General features: G+C 46.6%; 1 protein-coding gene across 2 annotated transcripts; it reads left to right on the forward strand.

The window, feature by feature from the left end:
* Positions 1 to 25,589, forward strand: LOC311500324 (protein jagged-1b-like). Of its 2 annotated transcripts, XM_084561654.1 has the most exons (26): positions 1 to 339; positions 638 to 943; positions 7,338 to 7,389; positions 9,760 to 10,017; positions 10,472 to 10,532; positions 12,702 to 12,832; positions 12,919 to 13,038; positions 14,213 to 14,326; positions 14,422 to 14,535; positions 14,619 to 14,732; positions 15,186 to 15,232; positions 15,730 to 15,903; positions 16,316 to 16,466; positions 17,386 to 17,550; positions 17,654 to 17,767; positions 17,904 to 18,017; positions 18,200 to 18,313; positions 18,796 to 18,912; positions 19,485 to 19,512; positions 19,864 to 19,949; positions 20,574 to 20,687; positions 20,771 to 20,880; positions 21,743 to 21,982; positions 22,503 to 22,634; positions 22,931 to 23,072; positions 23,639 to 25,589. In XM_084561654.1, the coding sequence occupies exons 1-26, from the start codon at positions 283 to 285 to the stop codon at positions 24,112 to 24,114; spliced, it is 3,651 nt and encodes a 1,216-aa protein (XP_084417780.1). In that variant the 5' UTR covers positions 1 to 282; the 3' UTR covers positions 24,115 to 25,589. The 2 variants fall into 2 exon arrangements, with proteins under 2 accessions (XP_084417780.1, XP_084417781.1); XM_084561655.1 differs by lacking the exons at positions 1 to 339; positions 638 to 943 and adding an exon at positions 965 to 1,833.
* The last annotated feature ends 345 nt before the right edge of the window (positions 25,590 to 25,934 follow it).

Genomic DNA, 25,934 nt, shown 5'->3' on the forward strand with positions numbered 1-25,934 from the left:
GGACCAGCAGTCACTCAGTCAGTCAGTGGGCTCAGCCGCCGCATGGCTACTGTGTAAACTTTCCTCAACAACAAGTGGAGACTGTCGGATAACGAAGAAGCGCAGACGCTCGGAGAGCTTTGAGGGACATACTAGGAAGAGGTCTTCTATGAATCGGGAACCTGTGCTCCGCTGATTAAACTGTTGTTTCCCACTCGTGCATGTTTAAACCAGAGGAGAGCTCTGGTGCCGTGTGTCGGCCAGACGACTAGTACAAACGAGTGGCAACAGCAGTCCGGAGGCATGATTTTGAGACGGGGCTCAGTCGTTGCTGCCTTTTTACTCTGCTTTCTCGCGAAGGTATGTGGATTATTTGAGCGAAAACAGCGGGAAAGGTCACCCAGCTCTGCCGCTTGGATGTACTTTGATTGCATGCGTGTGTCGCCTTAAATGTGCACGGCTATGCTAACATTACATGTCACCATGCCTCATGCAACAATTGCGTCCACATTTAGCCCGCTGCAAAGTGTAAAAGTAATGTCGAGTAGCGATCGCTAAAGCAGTTGAGCATTACGCACAGTTTTACGCACAGTATTACAACTTTTTTTTTTTAAATGGTAAATGTTTTCCATTGCACTCACTGTTTTGTCTTCAACAGGTGTCGGAGGGATCTGGACAATTCGAGTTGCAAATCTTATCGATGCACAATGCGAACGGGGAGCTGCTGAGCGGCATGTGTTGTGATGGCACACGGAACAGCGCGGATAGAAAGTGCACACGGGACGAGTGCGATACGTTTTTTAAAGTTTGTCTGAAGGAATACCAGTCGAGAGTTTCTGCTGCAGGGCCCTGCAGCTTCGGAATGGGATCTACGCCTATCCTCGGAGGGAATACCTTTTCTTTCAAGAGCTCTGTCAGGAATGACAGATCCAGGATAGTTTTGCCCTTCAGTTTTGCCTGGCCGGTGAGTGGAGTCTTTAAAACAAACAAAAAAAAAAACTTTTCTGTTTCCCGACACGCATCTCCAAACAGCGACCATAAAAAAAGAGAGAGAAAAATTCGGTTTCCAGACCAATTCTGCGCAATTACTGCCCGTCAATCATTCATACCCCCCAAAAAGCTGGTTAGAAAGCACAACAAACAAAGAACGAGTTTATCCTTTTGAGAACCCCCACCTTGTCTCCTCATTATGTTCCCCAATTAACCAGGTGCAGGTATTTTTGTCCATCGGGCCCAGACCTGTGTGACTAAGAAGTGTTAAAACTAAATTACCTATCAGATAATCATAAAACAAGATAAACAGTTTTCATGATTTGTTCCTAAGCCATGCAATGAGAAACCAAAAAAATGTGAGTAAATGATGACTTGTAGTTAATTTGAACCATCAGACACACCAGTATAAATAAAAAGGGCCCCATTATTATTTTTCCTTCTTGTAGTGTTGTATAAAGTTGTATAAATAGGTTGGGTGTTATTTCATGGTGCATTGCGATGTTTTCCATTGTCTGGCACGATACAACAGATGAACACTTGAGATAAAAAGTTAATTCTCACACGTTTCTCCTCCTCTGCACATGTTGCACAGTACATCGGCTCCGGGGTGAAAAACTGGTTTGCTTAAGTGTCGTCTCGTCTTCACGGAGTAAATAAATGGGCTTGACGGGCCTGTGGGAGTGTTGTAGCTGTTGTGAGAGATATGATTTGCCATGCTGGACCGCATTTCGATGTAGTGAGGAGAGGGAAGAAAAAAAAAAAAGAAAAGAAAAGAGAGGACTGTGCACAGACTGACTGGCCCCACAGCTTGGCCCGCAAACTCCTCCACTGTGCCTGACGGGTGAAAGGCACAGTCCTCTGGTATGTGTGTGTCCAATTACATCAAGGCTATTTTTACCTCAATCTTGATGAAAGTTCTTGCGGTAATTTCAAGCATTGTACACACTGTTGATCTGAAACGGCCCGAATAAGTGAAAGAACTGGACCATCCTGTGTGGTTTCCTTTCATGTGGTTGATTGTTTTTTTTATAAGGGGTTACCTATGAGGCAGAGCAGATAACATGAATTTAAATTTTCCCTATGATCGTCCAGTAAAACATTGTTCTCAGCAGGGTATCTTGCAATATGATATCTTCTGTAATTTTTATTTGCTCTCCACTTAGACACTGGCGCCTCACCTTTTTTTTTTTTTTTTTTTTTTTTTAAGACAAAGGTTTCTGTTTATGTTCACACTATGGCAACACTGAGTTGGCATGAACCCTCACAGGCAGAGCAGTTTCATCTTACTGCCTGAAATCAGTCCTGCCTGAAAACATTATGTGTTGACATTGAAAATGGAACCTGTGGTCACGTCAGACTTGAAGCCTCCCCTGGCTTCGCTTCTTTTCTTACGCTAATGAAGGATGTTGTCCTGTTGAAAACTGCGCGGAAACAGCCAGTCGCGGTCGACCAATTGAGATTTGCCATTTTTAACGCAGCTCTGTTGTTGAAAACAGGAGCTCGGAGCACCGGGACTTGATTTTTGGGAAAGATTGGAGCTGCTCCCCGGATTCTCTCATCCTTCACTTCAAGTGCTTTACTTCAGTGCACATTAACAATTGTCAGGTTAGGTATGATATCACTCTTTGTCCTTACCATCGGTTGATTGGCTGTTGTGGACAGATGGCAATGTGGTGCAATTGGGTTGCTGGGTACTCCGAGTTCATGAAGCTCTACCGCCCCCCCACCCCCCACCCCTCCCTCCCTTCATCCTCTCTCTTGTGAGCTGCATGAAGTTGGCCTCTTGTCCAGGCCAAGGGCTTTGTTTAAGTCACGCTCGGTTGGACCCCAGGCATTTCATCGCTTTAACCTTGCCACCCACAGTAACTGCTGCACTTAATGAGGCTGCACACATGTGTTTAGATCAGGTAGGGCAAATGCCAGGCATCCAGCCCAATGACGTCGGTCGGACATCTTTAACATGAGCGCACCGATGTTTTAGAGTAGGGGGTTCGCTAATGTCTGCTTCGTGCTTTTATTCCACAGAGGAGTGAGGGCCCGGCTCCCCTGGCCCTCACTGTGTATCAAGCGGGGACAATAGAGTGCACTCACTGACTACAGTGAGGATTATGGAGCATAATAGAGGCAGTACAGCTGTAATGCCAGTGCAGGGCAAGCAACAGGAAGCAGTTGTAGTAGACTCAGCAGTGATGAAGTTGGCTCTCAGGCAAACTGTGACCTTGCCTCTGTGGCTACCTCAGCATATTTGCCCATCTGAAAAAGGAAAGGGTTGTTTTTTTTTAATTTTATTTCAAAATGACATGAAACCAACTGCTCCTTAGATTAGATCCATCTTTCACAAGCGCCAGCCTGATCACTTGCCAGACACTTTTTCCTCTTGAAGCAATTGTTTTCCTTTCATCCCGTGTCTGTCTCTAATCTAATTATGCCCAAATTAAACAGCACCGTTTTCCTCAGTCTATCCCTTGGCGTGTCTCAGACCTAAGACATCAGCCTGATTGATTGGCTGACAAGTCAGAGCAGTCTGAGAGAGCTGGGATCAGGTGAGTCACAGAACAATAGTCTGCTCAGCCATAAGGGTAAGCGCTGCCGGCTGCTGTGGGAGTAATGACATGTTTGTTTTATATAGTCGGCTCTGATGTGGCAGTTAAGTGCAAATTACTCAAGTGAAAGAGGGAAAAGAAACGTGCTCTTTCTTTTTTTTCTTCTCTTCTCTACCTCACCCCGTCCTCGGCTTGAACAAGAACTTTTTATTTTTTTTGCAGTGTTTTGTCAGTGTTGTTATATAATGGCCTGTGATGCTTCACTGCTTATCAGAGTTGTTTCAAGCTGCATAAAGGCAGGACGTGCATTCAATATACAGTTAATTAGTGTAACCTGTGGCGTGTTTTTGTTTCCCTTTAATGGTCAGTGACCCTTGTAAAAGACAGAAGACTGGCTGCTTGCTTGTTTAGTTATGACTTTCGTTCCCGCTCTCGGGCTCATGTTTTGATCTTGTTTGTCTTGAGAAAGAAAGAAAAATCTGTTTGCCGTGCCTTTTGTTTGGGTTGGCAAAAGGTGAGATTCCTTCGTCGGGGCGAGGATCTGTCGTATCCCGGGCTGCGGGATATTTAATAAGTGGCTGATTGTGCAGCAGTCTTTCTCAAGCGCTTGTTGTGCTGAAAATCTCTTGGGGGAAACAATGTGTTCCCTCCTTCCAAGTCCGCCAGTGCAGCCAGTGGCTTTGGAAGAGATCGTGAGAGTTGACTTTTCATGACCGAGCTTGGGATTTTGTGGCAAACGGGGTGTGTTACTTAGCGCTCCCAATTATTGGTTAGATTGCAGGTTGATAATGTTAAAGTGATTGACTCAGGAAAACTGATACTGAAGGTCAACATCCTTTGACTAGATTGTTTACATTTCCTGTGTGCTGAGAGTAGACCAGTATAATCTGTCCTGCCTTGCCTTTATTTAGACCTTTGGCTCCGGCCTGTTATTCCATGAGACATGCCATTCTTTTTATTTTCTTGAATTTCCCAGTAATGCTACATCAGATGGCTCCATTTTCAGCAGAGGTCAGGATGACAGGGTGTGTGTGTGTGTGTCTGTGTGCATTAGGAAAATTCCCCTACTGAGAGGAATCAGTAGTGTTCTTTGGCAAGTCGGCGTGATTCGAACTGGAACGATCTTTATCGCTTTGTGTTGCTTGTCTGTTGGACGGTGTCTGCTTGGCCAGGAAAGATAAGAAGACATATGGCCACACTTACTGGCCTTACTTGTGTGCGAGTGTGTGTGTGTGTGAGATAGAGAGAGGGAGAGTGAGCTCGGTTGTTCAAAGAGAAGCTGTGAGTCAGCTGGGAGCCTGGGAAAAGTGAACCTGGCAGTGGCAGACGGTTCCAAGCTGATAACCGCCAAGGAGTTATGGAGTGTTAGCGAATGAGGTCTGGGGCAGTATCTCACTCTCTGGAAGCAGTTATTTAGTCTGAAACCAAACATCCCAATAATGGTGAGGCTACTTGTTAGATCAAGTCGTTCCTGACGCCGTTGTTTGATGTGAACTCCGGGGTGCAGCAACGTTAACGAGCGTGCCAGAAAGTTTCAGACGCGTAACAGAACAGAAAACATTGTTATCTCTCACGGCTCTGTTTTGTATTAGCTTTTACGGCGTGGCCTGTAATCAAGTTAATGTAGGATTAACATATGATCAGTCTGTGGTGGCGGTAGTGATGGCGGTGATTACAGTGCTGCAATAGCTTCCATGTTGAGACAAGTCCAAATCATGCAGGATATGGGTGTGTGTTTTAATGTTGTAGGAAGGAATATAACCTATTCATTACTCTTGACTAACAGCGCAACACCTCGAAGTGGAATTTCTTTCCCACCAGTCTTAGACTAGGTGTGTAGTTTAGTTGTGTAGCAGGTGAGCCAGGCTTGTTGACGTTTTCAGTAGCCGGCAAGAATCTATTGTTTCCCTGATGTAACTGACAGTAAGATGATAATGTGCTTGCAATGTTCAGATTGCCGAGTGGGTCACTGAAAGGTAACTGCACTGAAGCAGAAAGCGCATTTATTCCCAGATCATTAATCACACTAACACGTCAATGCAATGTTGCAATGATGGATATGTGTCTTATTTAGAAAGGATGTGTGTGTGTGTGTGTGTGTGTTCGGTGACTGTATTTGAGTTCCCATTTTATGAGGAGTTCACCACGTGTGCTGTGCTGTGTCACATGCATGGGACTTATTTTTATTTCGTCACCCCCCGCCCCCCTTACCAATCGCACACCCACCAAAATATGTTTACATGAACTGAAAATGCATTTTCAATGATGCAGCGTTGTTGTTTGACGCTCCTTTGCCACCGTATCAAGTGTTGGCCTCGGGACGGGAACACTGTGAAGCATCAACATGACACTGGTTGATTCCTGAGGAGAAGCCGGAGGACTCGTGTTCTTGCTGTTGAAATAACTAGTTGTAGATGATTAGCTATCGCATTGCAACTCGCTCACGTACTGAAGGCCTGTGTCAAGCGATTGCAGCCAATCGTGTGCCCTGATTGTAATACTGGCACGGGATGAGACGACTGTCTCCTGGGAAGATTGAAAGTTGAGTGCCTGAGAAAACAAGGTAAAGCCCTGGAAAGAAAAAAAAAAAAAAAAGGAGAAGCAGCTTCAGTGGTGAGTCATAGCCGTGTCTTTCTTTTGTGAGGAGTGAAAAGGGGTTTTCCTTCATGCAGGTTTGTTTACCATGAAGTCATCGTGGTGGAGGGGACTATAGAGGCATAATTTGTGAAATGCCTCCGAGCAACGCTGCTAGTGGCAAGCATGTGTGCGAATACAACAAGTAGGTGTTCTCTAGTGTTTCTGCCCGAGCACTGTAAGTGGATTACGCGTTCTCACAATCGCATACTTTCTCTCTGACTCTGTCGTGTGCGCTCGCAAGGCACATTGTCCGTTTCCCTCATGACTCCGGCTCGGGGCAGGCTGAACGTGTAAGCTGATATCGGTGTGAGCGCTACCGACCCCGAATCAGACAAAGCGATTTCAGGAGTGCTGAAATCTAGACAGGCCCTCCGGAGTGTAGCACTCATTCAGTCTCTTTCTGTCTCCCCTTTCCTGCATATTTTTTCCTGCCTCACCATCCGTCACGCACACCTATTTTTTTTTCTTTCCTCTCCATTTTGAATTCAGCCTGAAAAGCAGCATCCTTTAAGCCTTTCTGCCTGGATTGTTTGCAGCATTTGCAGCACTGAGGTTAAAAAAATGGCATGAAACAGAACTGACCGTGCCATATTTTATGACCATGTGGAAAAGTTCTTGCTGCTAATATGAAGACAGCGAAGTATCATTTCTTATTTTGGGCGTACGCGGCCTGTTTTCGGGGGCATCAGACACTCTCCTTCTGGGTGGGTGTCCAGCGAGACCAGACCACTGCCCGTTCTAATCGTTGTGAGACCGCTGCACCACCTCGAGCTTATCCTCTCTTAATCAGATCAACGGAGCCATTGTTATAAGTTCACAGCAGTTTCTGTACGAGGCTTTGTGGGAAGCTAACTCAATGAGAGGGAGATGAAACGTCATTGGCAGAGGCGGCTGAGGTCATGGGAAATGGCAAAGTTGTGGATTTGAAGTTTTTTTTTTTTGGTTGTTTTTTTGTTTCCCGAGGCTTTTATTAAGAAAATCAGCTCATCCCTTTGGTTATTTAACATTAGGTCTGATTGATTGCTTCCTATAGGGTAACTTTGTACAAGCCAGTTTGGTTTCTAACAAACAAAAGGCTGTTAACTGTTCGGTAGATGTCAAAACATCATCAATCATTGAGTAATGTGTTTTACTGAAGATCCTGCTCTTCACTAACGCTCCATGTGTCTCTCTTCTCCTCCTCAGAGGTCCTACACTTTGATAGTGGAAGCCTTGGACCACAGCAATGAAACCAGTGGTGAGTATTCGTCCTTGTCTGGCATCCTCATCTTGCCTCTTTTTTTTTTTTCTCTTCTTTTGTGTCTCTCCCCCTTCCTCTCAGCACCGCCATGTGAGGAGTTGTGTTGAAGGTCAGGAAAGGAAGTTTATTCTTCCTGAACCCCATGCCCTCTTCCACATGGTCCACTGGGTGTGTGTCCATGTTAAAGTGTGTTGACAGGTGCCTGTGAGGGAGGAGAGCGGTTCAAGGAAGCAAAGGGGGAGGAGGAAGAAGAGGTGGGGTGGCATTTTTCATAGAGGGGCCACACCGACTGCCCCCATCCCCCCTCCCACCCGTATGAAAATGTTTTTATTTGGCCGATGACTGATGGCAGGTGCTGCCAGCCAGGGTCGGGGTCGCACTGTCTCACTGTCACCGAGGTGTGAAACACGGGAGTTCATCCCAACGACTTGCCTGGCGTTGCAACCGGCCTGCAGCCACAATGCAGGGGGGGGGGGGGGCCTGAGCTATGCCGCCTCGTAGGTTAAAGTTACCTCTGGCACAGGTGGGCCGCAGGCTGAGCTCGAAGCGCGCGCAGGGGAAGACGTTTTTAGCGTACTACTCGAAGTCGCTGAGTGTTCTTCCCATGAACACGAGTGTAGAATGTAAATTCTGGTTGCTGCTGGGATTCCTGCTGGTTGGTGGTCAGGTTGGCGACAGCGTGGTGATTCCAGATGAGGGCAGGGCCTTATCCCGTGCTTGTTTATGTGTGTTTGAGCTCAACAAGGTTTCGGTCTTTTCTGCTGTATTTGCCGCTCCCCAGAGAGCCATTAGGGCATTAGTGTGAAAAGCCCCCTCAACGTACACACATACAACCGGTTATAAACCTCACTGAACTCCTTCAGATTAACTCACAGCTCTGTTTTGAACAAACGCAAACATAAAGCTTTGCTGTATTTTAAACCTAAATATATAAGCTAGAGTTTTTAAGTTTAAAGTTTTTTTTTTTTACAGTACTCGCACAGTCTTTGTGGAGTTATTTTTTTTAATATATCTTTTAAGTTTAGGTATTTTCCTTTAGTGAAGTATTTATCGATCCATGACCTTTCTGAACTTTTCAGTTTGTCTGATTTATGTTTAAACTGCCAGCCAGGCAGCAGGTCGTACGGCCGTGCTACTCCTCACACTGCAGGCCAGCAGTCGGTAGAGAAATGCCACACAGCTGAGCTCTGGATTCCAGACCGCTGCGAAATGTTACCGGGCACTGCGACTTCAGTGCGCCGCCTCGAACCCCCCGTACGTGCACCTCCGCGCAGTAAATAAATGACAGCAGTCCATCCCCCACTGCGTTGCATCATACTACACAGAGGAGCGATTCACCCCGCGGTCAGCCACCTTCTGCTCGTGTGAGCACGGTAAATAATGACGATGACTTATTTTTTCATTCTCTCCCAGGTGGAAGATTTAGACGGCTCTCGAGTAGCGAGTGAATGAGTGGTGTTTATGCGCAGACGGTGCACTAGACAGTGTAGTGTCTGGAGATTGGGCTGAGCATGTTTGCTCAGTCCGAGTCTGTTTGCTCTGTGTGTGTGAGAGGCTCATTAGAGCCCTCGACTCCCAGCTCAGTCCTTGCCCGTTTGACAGAGCTTTGACCTCTTCTTGTTTGACAAGAAAATAGGTCTGTTTCTGGGTCTAAGTCTGTGTGTATTTTACAATCACAACATCGGCTGCGCCTTTGCTCCACATTTGAAGTGAGGAAAGAGTCGTCTAAGTGTGTGAAAGTGTTGATTTCAATACTTTTCTGACTTGCTTTTGGTATAAAAATGCATATAAGAAAAGCAGCCTGGAGGGGAGAAAAAAAAAAAGTGCTGATGGCACGCTGGCAAGCTTCCCAGCAATGAATGTGGCATCAGTGTCCTCACACTGTAATTTATGGTGGCTGCGGTTCTGTCCTCGCTTGAGCAGATGCAAAGGGCAGCGTCAGAGGAGGCCAGCAATATCCTCAAGCTGTAAACCTGAGAGTCAGTAAGCAACCAGGGAGAGTTGGACAGAGAGCGTGAGAAAAAAAGCAGTTAAACGTGCTTATTACAGGCATCCTTTTCCTTTTTTTCTGCATTTCCTCCTTGTACTTTTCTTCCTCTCCAGCGCACACAGTTGCCTTAATTACATATAATCTGCTATCTAAGAGATCTTCTGCAATTTGTGTTAGAATTTTTGGGGCATTTTTGGGTTCACACTGTATGATCATGGAGAACACTGCAACACCCAAGAGCGTAATGTCGGATGCTGCATTCCACTATTCTCTCCCAGGCTCAAACATTTCATGAACACTGACTCAGTCGAGGGCAGAATACATCCATATTTTTAGAAGAATCTGTCTGATCATGTCACAAAAATGTTTATTTTTAGGTGCAGATGGGAAGTTGATAGAGAAAGCCTCTCATTCTGGCATGATCAACCCCAGCCCACAATGGCAGAAGCTGACTCACAACGGCCCCGTAGCGCAGTTTGAGTACCAAATCCGTGTCAGCTGTGATGAGCACTACTACGGCTTCGGCTGCAACAAGTTTTGTCGGCCCAGGGATGAGTTCTTCGGGCATTACACCTGTGACTACAATGGAAACAAAACCTGTCTGGAAGGCTGGTCCGGACCTGACTGCAACACAGGTAAGCCCCGGTGGGATGGCAGCATGAAGACGGCAGTACTGCTCGAGACGGCAACTTGAGACGGCCGGATTAGCATTTGTGACTATGTATGAGTCTTCCAAAACCAGCAGCCGGCCTCTCATCTGTGATTCACACTGATGCTCTGTCTGTTGTGTGCAATGAGCGACAGCCTTTGCCTCTTAACTCTCACTTTAGTTTTCTATTTCAGCTCAAATAAAGCTTTTACTCTCCTCTAGGACCAGGAATAATCTACAGAGTCAATTTCTCATTACATATTTCACCGTATTATGTGGCAGGGAAAGCATGGTTGTTTGTCGGCAGCAGTGTTTATTCTTGCAGACAGAAATGTCAGAGAGGGTTGTAATTATATTATTTACTACTATAATTAAAATGTGCTGAGAAGTTTGAGTGTAGTTACCATGCAGTAAAATAATTATTCTTTCTCCTCGTCCAGCAATATGTCGACAAGGCTGCAGCACTGAACATGGATCATGCAAGGAGCCAGGTGAATGCAAGTAAGTGCCCGGGCCTGCCCCGTTAGATTTATTGGTCTGTTATCAGTGATTTTACTGCATTATTACCGCGTGAACTGTCGAACACGGCCTGCTCAAGTGCCTTTACTTACTTACCATGCAGGGCAGTGCCAGAAGCCTGTGGTGTGGATCCCCCCAGATATGTAGGGATTGCGTCCAAGCACCAGATCCGTCATGGCACGGATCTTTCTCTGTACATGCTTGGGTTTTTCTGGCCAAGAGACAATCAGTACCAGGGCTTTAACAGAGATATAGAGTGAGCTGCTTGTAAATCTCTCGTGGAGCTTTGGATCGAAGCCTCCAAAGTGAGGAAAGCAGAGGCTCAACTGCCACGATTTCACGTTGGAAATGTAACGCCTCCGACGAGACGAGTGTTATCGGCGAAATCGTGTGTAACATTCGGATGAGCCTCGGAGTGTATTGTTTATGTAGCTAATGGCTTCCTAATGCTGTTTATGCACACAGCCAGAGGAAAAGCCAGGCACAGATGGATATCAGAGCCGGGGCATTGTGTGCAGTAACGGTTCTATCTCCTCCTCATCCTGGAGGAGGCCCTGCACTGCCCGACGCTTCCCACAGTTCAGGCATCGGTTGCTTTCTTAGTTGTCTGATTTGGCCGTAAATCAAGCACAGGGACGATCATGTTTGTTCATTTTGTGCAGCGGCGTTGTTGTTCTTCCCAAGCTTTTGACATCATCAGGTTTCTTGTAAGTGCCTGTGTGGCCACTGGCAGAACAAGAGGCTGAGCTGCTTTCGTCTCGGCACAGGTGTGGCCATATTTAAAGCTCTGGGTTTTATCTTTGTTTTTGTGCGCTCCTTCAACAAAACTCTCCAAGCAAGCTCCACTACTATTGGAGCCAGTGAGCAGGTTCCCACCATTATGCAGCTGCGGTGTGTTAAACAAGTACAGTACATAGCAACCCCAGGGTGCATGATAGGACAGCCTCCCTGTCACTAACTTGATGTCAGTGGAGCCACAACTAATGACTTTCTGCTAATAATATTCCTTTGCTAATACATTAATAACAGAGCACCTGTAGGTTTTGAAAAGCATTAACTGTACAACATATAGGCTCTTGTGAGTTAGTGGGTTCAGACCTTTATGTGCATCAGCGGTGTTGCACAATGTAATGTCACATTCCCCAGTAATTTGGCTGTGTAATAACTGTAAATGATTTGGGATCCTGCTGGGGATTCCTGCTCCACTTCTCATGGAGAGGATTAGCACACTTTTAAGAATAGCCTCTTTAATCACAGACTGAGGTTTACTTAACCACCACGTTTATTTTTACAGTCTGTCCGTTTCTTGGGGCTAATCAGTGCGGCGCTCCCCCAGAGGGACACTGTGTTTCCTGTCGCTAGGCTGCACAGCAGCAAACTGTATCGCCACTTCGCCACCTTTGAAGAGCTGAGTTATCAGTCGGGCTGGATTGCCGTCTTAATTACGGAGCGGAGGACAAAAAGGGCGACATTATCAGTGTAATTATGGACCTGGACATTTCAGTGGTCAGCAGGCTGTGTTCTCCTCCTCGGCCTTGGGGCACAAGCCTGACTACTGAGTCATGGGAACCAGGATGAGCAGCAGTGTAAGAGCCGAGAGGAGGGCTCAACACTCCTCTCTGCAAGAATGTCGCCACTGCCAAGCCACAGGCACAGTGTCGTTAAAGGGAGCGTCTGGCCGCATGCTAATGTTAGCTGTGCTAAAGGTCCCATTGGAACTGTAATTTAGTGTTTTGTTTTTTTCTGTTTGGTAAAATGCTAAATACGCCTCCGTTTCCTTGTCCCCAAGTATTGTTTAAAAGCTGTTGCATAAACAGCCTGCTACTTAAAATTCATTTGTGGTCTTTCAAAACGCAGCCCAGTTGTGAGGGCAAGAATACTGCCTCTTTGTTTGTTTCATTTGTGCAGCTCCACGCTGCATATGCTAATTAAATTCAGATTATCACGGCATTGCTTTTCAAAGAATCTAGAATAAAAGGAAGATTAAGATATTAACATTTTCAGATGCCACGGGGATTATCTGTCCGTCTGAATGGTCTGCATGTGTCGCCGTGGCACGTGTGTGTTTATTTTGGCTGACTTCTTATTTTTTGTCCCCATTTCTGTCTGATCTCATGAGCATGCCTCTCTCTCTGTGTGTGTGTCTTGCAGGTGTCTGTATGGCTGGCAGGGCCAGTACTGCGACAAGTGCATCCCCCACCCTGGCTGCGTTCATGGCACCTGTATAGAGCCATGGCAGTGCCTGTGTGACACCAACTGGGGTGGCCACCTTTGCGATAAAGGTTAATTTCCTTCCCTTATTTCATTGCTGTGGGAGCAGCCTTTTGTTTTGTCCCATCTAAAGCTGTATGAAACGTTCTGTTCCCAGATCTGAACTACTGTGGCACTCACCAGCCATGCCTGAATGGTGGGACGTGTATCAACACAGGACCTGACAAATACCAGTGTACTTGCGCTGAGGGTTACTCTGGCGCCAACTGTGAGAGAGGTGAGTGTTGCCGATGTTCAGACAGATAAGATTTAGCGCTCTGTTTTGCAAAATTATGGCTGATAACAGGAGGTGTGCTGCTCCTCCCTGTGAAAACCGGACTTTATTTTGAATTTGCTTTTCTGTGGGAAGCTAAGCAGCTCCGGAACTTCTAGTGAACTTCCCTTTTCATCTCTAATGTAACACTTTTACAGTAAAGCATCTGATTGCAAGGGCTTTCACAACCATTTCTATGAATAAGAGGGAATGTTTGGGCTCACTGAGCTTAAAGACAAAAGGTCAGAGGTGCCTTGAGTTTGTAATCAGAGGAGATGGTAACTGAACAGTAATCTGTTTCCACTCCTGTGTAAGTGGCCCCCAAGTCAGGTAATCCACCAGTTTGATCCTTAGTGGCCGGTCATCCCTTTGCTCCTCAAGACAGATGGGTGTGGTGCGAAGGTCCAGCTGCTGCAAACACTTACCATGGAGATGATGGTTTTTTCCTCATTAAATCTGAGCCTTGCAGGGGGGTTGACAGCTTAACTGCAGAGATGTCAGGAAACCGTGCCCTTCGTAACAGGAGGTCCGCAGACCAGGGGATACGTGGGGCTATTGTAACACAGCGCTGCATCCTTTCCCCTCCCTCCTCCCCCGTGGCATACCGAGAGGTGTCTGCTGATCACCTCCAACTGCCTCGTTGTTCCTTGAGTGAATCATTCACTTTTGATTCATCTGGGACCCGCTCATCCTTAACTGGGCCGCCCGCAAAGGACAAACTCCCGCCCCTCTCCCGCTCTCCCTCCCGCCGCCCCTCTCATCTTCTGCCGCCTCTCAGAAGAAAAATGGCAGGGAGTCAGAGGGAAGTCACGGCACGTTGGTCAGGTCAACTTAGCATGAAAGATGATTTCCTGGTGGCGGGGAGCGAGATGGGGGTCGGGGTTTGAGCGGGCTTTTGGGGCAGTGCAGTGCAGGGGTCTAGTTAATCAGTAAGCAAAAGAGGAGTGAGGTTTGCCAAAGATTAGAAGCTGAGGTGCAAGTTTTTGTTTTTTTTGTCAGCAACGGGGCGAATGCAGATCACACGATTTAACACCAACAATGGCATGATTATAGTTTATAATCACAAAATAAGTGTCATAAACTGCCAAAGTGATTTTCCTCTTGTGACCTCTTTGCAAATCTGTCTTTGTCTTTATAGCGGAACACGCCTGTATCTCCAACCCATGCTCTAATGGAGGGAGCTGCTCAGAAACCAGTCAAGGCTATGAGTGCCAATGTGCCCTCGGCTGGAGCGGCCCCTCCTGCACTATCAGTAAGATTTAACTCAAACTGCCCCCGCTGAATGTCGGCAATGCCCTCATTGAGAATATCCCTCTTATTGACCTGCATTGACGTCTCTCCGCACAGATGTTGACGACTGCGCTCCAAACCCGTGCAACCACGGGGGAACCTGCCAGGATCTGGTCAATGGCTACAAGTGTCACTGTCCTTCACAGTGGACGGGGAAGACGTGCCTAATAGGTGAGTCACTCGGTCTCTTTCCACCGCTTCATGCCCGACAAATGCACGTGCACATGCCAACAGCCGCTTCTTTCCTTCCCTAGATGCCAACGAATGCGATAGCAAGCCATGTGTCAATGCCAACTCGTGCCGCAACCTGATTGGCGGATACTTCTGCGAGTGCCTCCCTGGTTGGACGGGGCAGAACTGCGACATTAGTGAGTTGAAAGCTGCAGCTGTGCAACGGGACGCCTGTCCGGCTCCTGCTGCCCCCTTTTATTTATTTGTCTCCATTCATGCAACACATGCTGAATTTAAAGCTGCGACATAGAAGCCGTAAAGCAGCGAAGCAGTTGAGCAAGTGCAGTCTTTTCCTGCAGCGTAGTGCTGTATCATTTCTAGGCCTGTGTGTGGCCAAGGCTGTGGTGATTAGAGGTGGCTCAAAACAATCCCAGAACTAGTTTCACTTGGCAGCCGACGGGATTGCTCAATAGTCTTGTTTTGCACTGATTTTGCAGCCACAATATCCAGCCCTCGCAAAGTGCTCTGTAGCTCCACCAGTGTTTTCAAAGCCTGTACCATGGGAAACACAAAGCACAGACTTGTTTTCAAAGACAGACGATTTAGTCAAGCTGTTCAGAATTAATCGGCAGATTTGTTTTCCCATGCAGATATAAACGACTGCAAGGACCAGTGCCAGAATGGAGGAACTTGTAAGGTAGGTGTTGGTTCATATGCCATCTAGCTTTATCTGGTATCAGTGCTTTGTTTGCCAGCATGTTTGTTTTATTGCTTTTTTTCCTTTTTTTTTTTTTTTTTTGGTCAAAGTCATTTACAGTGGTTATATAAATAGCTGCTGTAAACTGTTCTCTTCAAACCAGCAGTGGAATTGTTGTGGAATTCTTCTGAAATCAAATCTTGAGAGGAGTGGGTTCAGAGGGGTTTCTAAGGGAGGGACACACAAGTTTCTTGACCACACTAGATTGAATTACCATAAACATTATTGTGTTGAGTCCGTGCCAGGAAAATGTGTTGAAATAATTGTGGAGCTGTGATAATACCCCCTCCTTCTCCTCCTCCTCCTCCTCCTCCTCCTCTTCTTGCCCTCTTCATTCTGTTCCCTGGTTTGACAGTTATTGTTTGGACCCCACCCTTTCAAGGCAGTTAATCAAATATATAGCCGTGCGAGGTTAACCCCCGGTTTCTCGTTCTCAGGACTTGGTGAACGGCTACCGCTGCGTGTGCCCTCCTGGTTTCGCTGGCGAGCACTGTGAGAGGGACATCGACGAGTGCGCCAGCTCGCCGTGTCTGAATGGCGGCCGTTGTCAGGATGAAGTGAACGGCTTCCAGTGTCTGTGTCTGACTGGCTTCTCAGGAAACCTCTGCCAGGTGAGACACTGCTCCCACCGCCGTCCCCACGCACAATCATACTCCCCAATATCATTCGGCCAGCTTAAGTTTTTCTGCGAGCGTTGCTGTATATTTGGGTTTGTTGTAAAGTTTTCCTGCCCCACCCTCCTAAATGGCTGTTGTTCCATAGTCCTCCTTTTTTAAAAGGGAGTGCTTTGTTGAAGCTGCTCCTGGCTACAGTGGGATACATTCCTCAGCGCTGAAGCCCAGACTCAGAGGACGGCTCCTATGTCTCTGCCTTGTTTTTCCCCCTTCCTCCAAGCGCTGTGTGTGTGTTGTTTCCTGGCACAGCCTGTAGGGAGGATGCTGTGGGTTTTGCTCTGTTTTCTGTAGCAGAAAGTATGTCAGCTATCAGGTTCACGGCTCTCTATTCAATACCTTTCTTCCCTAGCTGGATATTGATTACTGCTCGCCCAACCCGTGTCAGAACGGTGCGCCCTGCTTCAACCTGGCCACCGACTACTACTGCGCCTGCCCGGAGGACTACGAGGGCAAAAACTGCTCCCACCTCAAAGACCACTGTCGCACCACCACATGTAAAGGTACGCCCGCTGCCTGCAATAACCACCAGCTTTTCGCTGTTTGTCTTTTTCCAGAACACTTCTGAAAGGTGATCTGTGTAGCGCGCTGTAGTAAAATGCTGAATAAGGCCAGGTATTACTCACAATTCGCCTGAACACTTTGCCCACATGTTCCCATGAGGGCAATACCTATATTTTCGTTCCATGCAGTGAAGGTTCTTGGCCAAGGTGAGCAGTTGTTTCTTTTTAAAGTGTAGCTCCCCCCTTCCTCTCCCCGCCAAAGCTTTTCCAATGTTTTCCCCCCGTTTCTCTGAGTTCCCCCGAAAATCTGGCAAAAGGCTGATAGCACCGTGTGTGTTCTTAATAATGACTTGGTGGGCTACCTCTTCTTTTCCCCCTCGATGAATGTGCACATTTTTCTGTGTGTGTAATTGAGTGAGTGGACCAACCACAGAGCCAGATACCAGACGGTGAGATTCTCTCTGCTCTTGGCAAGAATTAAGTGATTACAGGGGAGCGAGCTCACCCGGCGCACCTAACCTGATCAGACAGGGGGAAAGGAAGGGATTTCAGCACAGAGTGAAAAAGATCACTATGAATTGCTTATGAAAGCATAACAGCTTATCGCTGTGTCTCCTATCGTTCACATTTTTTTCTCATTCGTACATTGATACCAATTTTCTCAGGGGATTTAATCAGGTTGTTTGAATTATTATTTGTAAAAGCCTGTTGCCTCGTAGATCTATTTTTAATCTCTTGCTCACTCTTTCTTTTATATCACATGTTAGCTGTCTGGCAGCATTAGAACACCAACGATAAAATAAATGCCCATCCTTCTTTATCCCGTTGGAAAATACAAACCACATGTGGATTTGGATCAAACAGACTTTCATCAGTGTCCACTGTCTAACTCTCTCTCTCTCTCTCTCTCGCTCTGCAGTGATTGACAGCTGCACAGTTGCCGTGGCATCCAACAGCACACCAGGAGGAGAGCGTTACATTTCGTCAAATGTGTGTGGACCTCACGGCCGCTGTCGGAGCCAGGCCGGGGGCCAGTTCAGCTGCGAGTGCCAGGAAGGCTTCAGAGGCACCTACTGTCATGAGAGTAAGGCCAGACTCCACTAGCATAATAATAATAATAATAATAATAATGTTTTACACTGTCAGCATTGCTACAGTTTTAAAAAAAAAAAAAATTCTAATTGCAGACATAAACGATTGCGAGAGCAACCCGTGCCGCAACGGAGGCACATGCATCGACAAAGTCAGCGTGTACCAGTGCATCTGCGGTGACGGCTGGGAGGGCGACCACTGTGAGATCAGTGAGTGGGAACGCTTGTCTTGTGACCTCAAAACAAACCCACACAACCCTCATTAGACTCCTCGGGTTCATGTTTAAACACAAAAGCGTTTGATTTGCTGCACACACGTCACACTCCCGTCTAATGTCTCCACCAGACATAGATGACTGCAGCACCAACCCCTGTCATAACGGAGGGACGTGTCGAGACCTGGTGACTGATTTCTTCTGCGAGTGTAAAAACGGCTGGAAGGGAAAGACTTGCCACTCCCGTAAGCTTTTTTTTTTTTTTTCCTTTTGTTTTTTTTCCCTCCCACACCTATGTAGTCTGTCTGTCTGTGCAGGCTCATGGTATGCGCTTTTGGCTGTATATAATTACTTCATTGCAAATTGTGTGTATGTGTGGTTATTAACAATTATGTGAGCAACTTTAAGATGTAAATTCTCCCCCCAGGTGAAAGTCAGTGCGATGGAGCCACGTGCAACAATGGAGGCACCTGCCATGATGAGGGCGACACATTCCAGTGCAAGTGTTCCCCCGGGTGGGAGGGTACGACGTGCAACATAGGTGAGTCTCTCCGTCAAAGCGGTTTGGTTTCACATTCACAAGACACGGGAGATTGCTTTGAGGTGGTGCAGTGGGGTGGGGTGGAGTGGGGTGGGGTGGGGGTGTAGCCCCGTCGTGTCTCAGATATTAATCGGACCTGTCAGCTGTGCAAGATCCACAAACAGTTTTTATCCCTTCACTCTGTCAGCGCTGCCTCCGTTCTCATCTCCCTCCTCGCCCATTTCTCTCGCTCCCGTGAGCGCTGACAGATACCCGCTTAAAATCCCTGATTGCACTGACAGTACACTTCAAAGTTGTGGAATGTAGAGACAAAAAAATAAATATAATTAAACGGAAACCCAACTGAAAATACTCACGCCAACCGGGTGTGACTTTTTAATTTATATGATCGCACTGATAATACTGTTTATTGTTGGGGAAATCCCACTGACAGAATTAAACTTCTTTTCCCCCTTCTCTCTCTCTCTCTCTCTCTCTCTCAGCCAAAAACTCAAGCTGTCTTCCAAACCCATGTGAGAACGGCGGTACCTGTGTGGTGAAGGGGGACTCGTTCACCTGCGTCTGCAAGGAAGGCTGGGAGGGTCCCACGTGCACTCAGAGTAAGAAGTGGGGGAGTGGTGGGATGGATAAAATTGGACAGTTATTGCTATTAAATGATGATAAACCCCGTGCTACCGAGTGCAGAGGTGAAGTCCTGCATCTGATTAGAACCGACTCTCCCATCGTCTTTTGATCTGTAGCTTTTTTCCTCGTCGTTGCATTCCTGTCCAAACAGTGACATGTCTGCTTGTTCTACAGCCCTCCTCCATTTCCCTTGCTTTCCCGGGATCCCTGCCCTTGTCCGCATGTCCTCCAAAACATGAATTCCTCTTGTAGCTTTTGTTGGGGAGGGAGAAACAGCCGGGGTGGGAATCTGGGCGTAGAGATGTTGTCGATGGCGGCGGGGTAGCTGGAACCCAGTTTTGAGGGCGAGAGTCGACTCTGTGTTGTTAATAAGGCAGAGTAATCAGCGCGGCGTCCGCCTCTGCACTCACAAGCTCAGACGTGCTCTTTGCTGTCATGTGCGCTAAACACTCATGCACGAATGCATAAAAAACAACAACAACACACTCACTACTTTCTGTCTCTCCCTCCTTTCTTTGTGTTTCTTTTTTTTTTTTCTCTCTTGCAGATACCAACGACTGCAGTCCCCACCCATGGTAAGTGGAAGCCAAACATTTCCTGTAGATTTAGACACATGAAAACAAGCTGCTGCTCCTCCTGTATCGTAGTTTCCCACCTGCAGGCTTTCTCTCTGCTGAGAACCGAGCATACACCCTCCCCTGTCTGCCATTCCTGGGATGCAATCAGCTTTGTTTTGTGTGACTCTCATGCACCTCTGGAGCTCCCTCCCAAAACCAAGTGCACCTGTCCAATAAAATTAATTGCTTTAATTCTCTTTGAGAAATAGCCGACTGGTGGGAAAAAATTGAGGACTTAAATTATTTAGAGTAAAAGTAGCGTGGCTGTGTCCGGTATGAAAGACGCAAATTCTCTTTTTGTTTCTGCAGCTACAACAGTGGAACCTGCGTGGATGGGGATAACTGGTACCGCTGCGAGTGCGCCCCAGGCTTCGCGGGTCCAGACTGTCGGATCAGTGAGTATTAACCCCGCCACCAGCCCCTCCCCGATCCCTATTTGAGGCGTTGGTTAGAACATGCCCGGGCCGCGGGACCATCGCATTCGCTCCAAATGGAAGGTCTAGTCGGCCAATTATCTGCACGTTGGGCTTCGGGCCAGGCCGAGCCATTTCGGTGTCACTCCGCCGGGCCGCGCTGCTGTCCCCGGGGAGAAACCAGCTTAGGAGGCCAACAGCTAATCAGCCATGCTCTCTGACACTGATTACACAGATTGTTTTCCCTCTTAAAGGCTTTCAGATGGCCACATTCTTTCCCATTGCAAACCCTTTGTTCTGCTAAGTCCAGCCTTTAGCTCCTGCATACCTGCTAATGATGCTGCCTTTAAAGAAAAGCTGCGAGGGGCAAAAAAAAAAAAAAAAAAAAAAAGAAGGGGCTGATTTAAAGCATGTTTGCTTGTTTTTATTAACTGCCGTGTATGTGTATGTACTGTTCAAATGACACATGACCTCAATGAATTTAGCCAAGGAATTAGATTTGTGTGCCGACTCCGTTAACCCAATATTTGAACGCTGTCTGGCTGGACTCTTTATGCCATGAGGGAACCATTTCTTACCTCCTGCTCTTCTCCTCCTTCGTGGCAGATATTAATGAGTGCCAGTCGTCCCCGTGCGCCGCCGGCTCTACCTGCGTGGACGAGATCAACGGATACCGCTGCCTTTGTCCACCTGACAGAACTGGACCCCACTGTCAAGAGGGTATTTACAAGACAATAAAAGAGACACGTCCACATTGGAAGCTCTGTTTATGGTTCACTAACGCTGATGTGTTTTGAATGCAGTGACGAGAAAGCCATGCTCTGTTAACGGACACGTCACCGCTGATGGAGTCAAATGGGACGAAGACTGCAACACTTGCCACTGTTCGAATGGGAAAGTCGTGTGCACCAAGGTGTGTTTAAACAAACTGAGCACGCACGAGCTGTAGAGTTGATGGGAAAGTGATTGAGGCTCTGTGAGAAGTCCATCATGTTGACTCAAAGGCTGCGTCTGCCTTCTGAGATCATAGGTAGGGCCGTGTAAGGCCACAACAACACTCTGTCCCACAGGGCGGGGCTGATTTGGGAGTGTCAAATTCAATACAGAGACGATACAGTTGGCTTTCGAAAGAAAACACAATGGCACTGTTAGAAGTCGGTGTCGGGTGCCATCTCAGAATCTCCCACAGTCGCACCGGGTGAGGACTGGGTGATTTACAGCAGCCGCCCCGAAGTGGTGCTATCATTAGCGCGCCCGTCTAACCGCCGCGCGAACAATGGCGCCTCACTGATACGGCTTCCCCTCGGGACGCAAATGCATCATGGGGTGAAAAGGGTCTGCAGGTTATGGTTTTAAACACAGCCTGATGTTACCGTACTACACTGCTGCACACAGTAGGCCGTGTGTTTCCTTCAGATTACAGAAGCGTATCCGTAGGCGCTCGGTGGAGACAAATGAATCTTTGCAGAGCTACTAATAACCTTGACTGGGAAAATCTGGTACCACTGATTTAATTTTTTCTAAACTGTTTACAGCTCTGTTTTGGACTCTGCTAGTCAGTAATACAGACATTTCACTTTGTAACAGAATATACTGTTAAAGTCCGGCTTTATCAGTGCAGACATTCATATTATTAGATTTTATTTTAGATATCGGCTCGCATGATTCATCCTCTGGCAGTCGGGAATGTTTGTACAAAATCTCAGAGTTCATTCTGCAAGTGTTGAGATATATTATGTACGTGTTTGAAGGTTAAACAACGCTCTTCTCTGCAGATGTGGTGCGGACCCATGTCGTGCAAACTGGGTGCCAAAGGCAGAGGCGGGTGTCCTTCGGGCCAGAGCTGCATCCCCCTCAGGGAGGGCCACTGCTTCGTGAAGCCTTGCCTCGAGCTCGGGGAGTGCTGGCGCTCCAACCCTCCCCAGCCTCCCACCAAGTGCCACCCCAGCTCCACTTACCAGGACAACAGCTGCGCCAACATCACCTTCACCTTCCACAAGGAGAGCATGACTCAGGTGACTTTTCGCAAAGAGGAAGAGATTGAATTAACGTGTTTGCGCTGTAATTTTTCATGCCTCTCCTCCGCCAGCACTCTGAAATGAATAGGAGCAGCAAACTGTAAAAAGATCAGGTTTTCTGGAGGGCTCAGCCGTCCCTCCAAGGCAAAAAGACACTCAGTCCTGCATTTAAAAAAACATGGGAAAGTGTCGTTTTTTTTTTTTTTTCCTGTGTCATGTTGCTGGGAATGAGGCATTTGCGACTTTGCAACCCGACCGCACTGTGAGATTAATTTAAGGATAAAATGGATTTGAGCTAAACGGGACCACTGGCGACTCCACACAGGACGAACCGTTGCCAGTTGCCTTACAAGCATGACAGCAGATAGTGACGGGAACATGAGCCTGTGGTCTTTAATCTAAATTTGGTGGATTTCCACCAGATGCCAAAATGGAGACCTAGTTCTGCTTATTTCATGATTACCTCTTATTTTTCTATGTGTTATTTATTTATTTATTTATTTGTTGTCGTGTCCAGGGCTTGACTGTGGAGGGAGTATGCAAGCAGCTGAGGCTCTTGTACATAGTGAAGAATTTCTCCTTGGAGCATTCAGTGTCCATAACCTGTGACCCCTCATTCTCAGCCAGCAACGAGATCCACGCCTGCATTGTAAGTACCCCCCCCACACACACACACCCCCCCCACTCAGAGTCTGCCACATGTTTGTCTGCCTCTATTAATGCAAACTCCAAAAAATCCTCTTTGATTTATAGCCTGTGGCATGCATTCCAGACACCACATAGACGAGCTCTGATGCGATATATGATGGAATTTAGGTTTCTTTTTTTTTAGTGTCATCAGGTGCTAGCAAACGTAAACATAATCGCTGCCAGACATAATGGAACGTTAAACCTAAACAAGAAGATTTCAGACCTTAATTTATTTTATTTTTCCTTTCCATTTAGTCGACCGAGGACCATCGCTTGGACCGGAGCCCCATTAAAGAGATCACAGACAGGATAATCGACTTGGTTAGCAAACGTCACGGGAACAACACCATCATCTCCGCCATCGCAGAAGTCCGTGTGCCAAGCCCCAGCAAAACTGGTATGAACTGAATCCAAACTCCGCTTGTTGCTTATGAAGTTTTCCAGGCTTGCACACACTTGCATGTGTAGAAATGGGTGGGAGGATTTCTTTTATTTTTTCTTAAATCAGATGAGATAGAGCCAAGTCTTGAATATGACAGCAATGCTGAGCACCAAAGAATATGCGTCTGAAAAGTAATTCCATAACCTCCCACACAACTCAGACCGCCCAGGTCTGCCATCTCAGAGCAGTTGTAATGGAGCTGAAAAACAATCTAGCCAGGATTTCTATGGAAAGAGCAGAAGTGCTTGGCTACATGGCTTTAGGTTGGCTCACACTGCGACTGGCTGGACTTAGTAGTAAGACTCCCGCATGTGTCCACCATTCATCAACGCAGTGACAGCAGACTGCCGCCATGGCCAAATAGAAGCAGCCTCCTCTCCCCCCGCTGAGGGCTCGGAGGTCAGGTTATACTGGCACGCTAATGATTTAATATAATAAAACCCGCTGTGCGTTGTTTAACTGGGAATCGGTTCTTTGAACTCGCGGCAGCTCTTTGACCTGTGCTTGTCTTCCTCCGACAGACTATCTGGTGCCCCTCCTCAGCTCCATCTTCATTGTCATCTGGGTCCTCGTACTGGTCTCCACTTTGCTGTGGTGCATGCGCCGCCGGCGGAAACAGAGCAACCACAACGGGACGTCGGCGACCGGCTCGGAGGACAACACGACCAATAACGTTCGGGAGCAGCTTAACCAGATCAAGAACCCTATAGAGAAGCACGTGGGCCTCACGGTGGCCATTAAAGACTATGAAAACAAGAACTCCATCATTGCCAAAATAAGGACAAATCATCCCGAGGGGGATGAGGACGACAAGGAGAGGCACTTACAGAAGGGCCGCTTTGCCAAACAGCCAGCATACACACTGGTGGAGAGGGACGAGAAGGCGCCCCTCTCCAATCCCAACTCCACATCCAAGCATCCTAATTGGACTAATAAACAGGACAACAGAGACTTGGAGACAGCAAACAGCATAAACAGGATGGACTACATTGTATAGCAGACAGCTGTGTTGCTGTGCAACCAAGCCCTATGCCTTCACACCCAGGTGGTGGGTGAAACAGGGGAGCTTTGGCATGTGTAGTTAGTAAACGGTCATGTCATTTGTGACCCCACAGTATTTTCAGATATTCCCCGTGTTAATTTAAGTTTTGACAAGCTGGCTTACACTGGCAGTGACAGTTGCTTTGGTTGGCTGGAAACACAAGGCACTGGTATACATTTCACTGTAGAACGACTTGCAGAAGTGTCCACCTATGCATTTCACTTCCCTTTCTTTAAAATTTAGTGGACACATGGAAGGGGGCTCCTGGTGTAATTGTTGTACAATGACTAAAAACTACCCGACGCGTTCAACACTAGAGCTAATTTAGCTTATGTTTAGTACGTGTTTGAATTCTTTCTAGTTCTGTTTGGAGAAAGTGCCTTTTCAGCTTTAGACTTCAGCAACTGTCAAATGAGAGAGAGAGAGAGAAAAAAAAAAAAGATCAACTTTATTATTTATTTTTATTTTTGTGGGTGGGGGGAGGGGGGTTCAATGTCAGCAGTCGCTGCCAATATGAAGAATTTATGTGACAATTTAGAACGTGTAGATATGTACATTTTTTTTTATTAATCATTGTGTATATTTGATTTATTAACTTAATAATCAAGAGCCTTAAGATATCATTCCTTTTTATTTATATGTTCTGTCTAGTTTGAAGGTTTTGATAGCTGTGGAAGCCTACCATTTCTTTCAGTGACAAATTCTTTTTTCAACGCATTCAAAAAAAAAAAAAAATTCAAAAAAAAAAAAGCCAGATTTCAAAGAATTTAAGACAAAAGACAGGCACTCTGGGCCTAAGAGACATTTTCTTTTTGTTGTTTTTCCACACATTTCATTATTTGTTGCCAGGACCTTAATTGAAGGCAAGTGAGGTTAGGACAACAAAAGATCCTGGCTGCTGCAAGGGTTGGACATGGTGGCAGACATATTGCTTGCCACTAATGGATAAATACTTAAGGGAACAAAAATTCTTCAGCAGCTCCAGTTTAAACCCACTGACATTTTTCACAGGCTGTCAAAATCCACCAACTTGCGAGGCAAGTCACATCAATACAGTATGACATGCCAAAATTCCCATCTCCTTTAGTCAGCGTAATATCATAAGCTAGACCATGAGTACTTGAACAGCAGGGGGGCAATGGGAACATAGTAGATTCAGATTAAATACACTGCCTTGCTCTGCAAGAGTCTGCTTCGTGTCTGTGCACATTTGTTTCTTTTTAAAAATGAGGCTCTTAAAGACAAACATGTTTTATCTCATTCGTTAACCCTTTGAGATCATGGCAACATTTTGTCCTATTTTTTTTTTTTTTTTGGACTTTTGTGTTATGAACTTGAGAACTATGTGTTGATCTGGCAATATATTTTTGAAAGTCATATTTATTAAATATTTTGTATGAAAAGAGAATTAAAGTTGTCTTTGTTCTGGAGAGCGAGTGAAGAGTCTGTCTGTGATGCATCAAGCCAAACATGTTGGAGCATATGAAAGGTTTCTCATGGGGCTGGCGTGGGAACTGGAGCTGGAGAGACATCATAGACTCCAGCGAGGTTCTCTATCCAAATATGTTTACAGCTAATTACGTTGTAGCTCGCTATCCGTGTGTGAAGTCCATCCTGGAGACAAAAATACCGACGCTCATGATTCTGGGACAACGTTTCCCTTGTTGCTCTGCTTTAAGTAGCAACCTTTCCTCTAAACCTTACAAACTGGCAGGCCTGAGGAGCTCGTGCTGTAGAGTTGATTTCAAGACGACCTCTTCTGCAGAATCAGTTTG

Source organism: Chelon labrosus, assembly GCF_963514085.1.
Source record: "Chelon labrosus genome assembly, chromosome: 15".
In the NCBI taxonomy this organism is placed as follows: domain Eukaryota; kingdom Metazoa; phylum Chordata; class Actinopteri; order Mugiliformes; family Mugilidae; genus Chelon; species Chelon labrosus.

Excerpts from the sequence above, each read along its gene's own strand:
- LOC311500324 (XM_084561654.1), top strand. The coding sequence starts at position 283 with ATGATTTTGAGACGGGGCTCAGTCGTTGCTGCCTTTTTACTCTGCTTT. Across the intron at positions 340-637 it reads TACTCTGCTTTCTCGCGAAG|GTGTCGGAGGGATCTGGACA; the intron begins GTATGTGGATTA and ends TGTCTTCAACAG. Across the intron at positions 944-7,337 it reads CCTTCAGTTTTGCCTGGCCG|AGGTCCTACACTTTGATAGT; the intron begins GTGAGTGGAGTC and ends TCTCCTCCTCAG.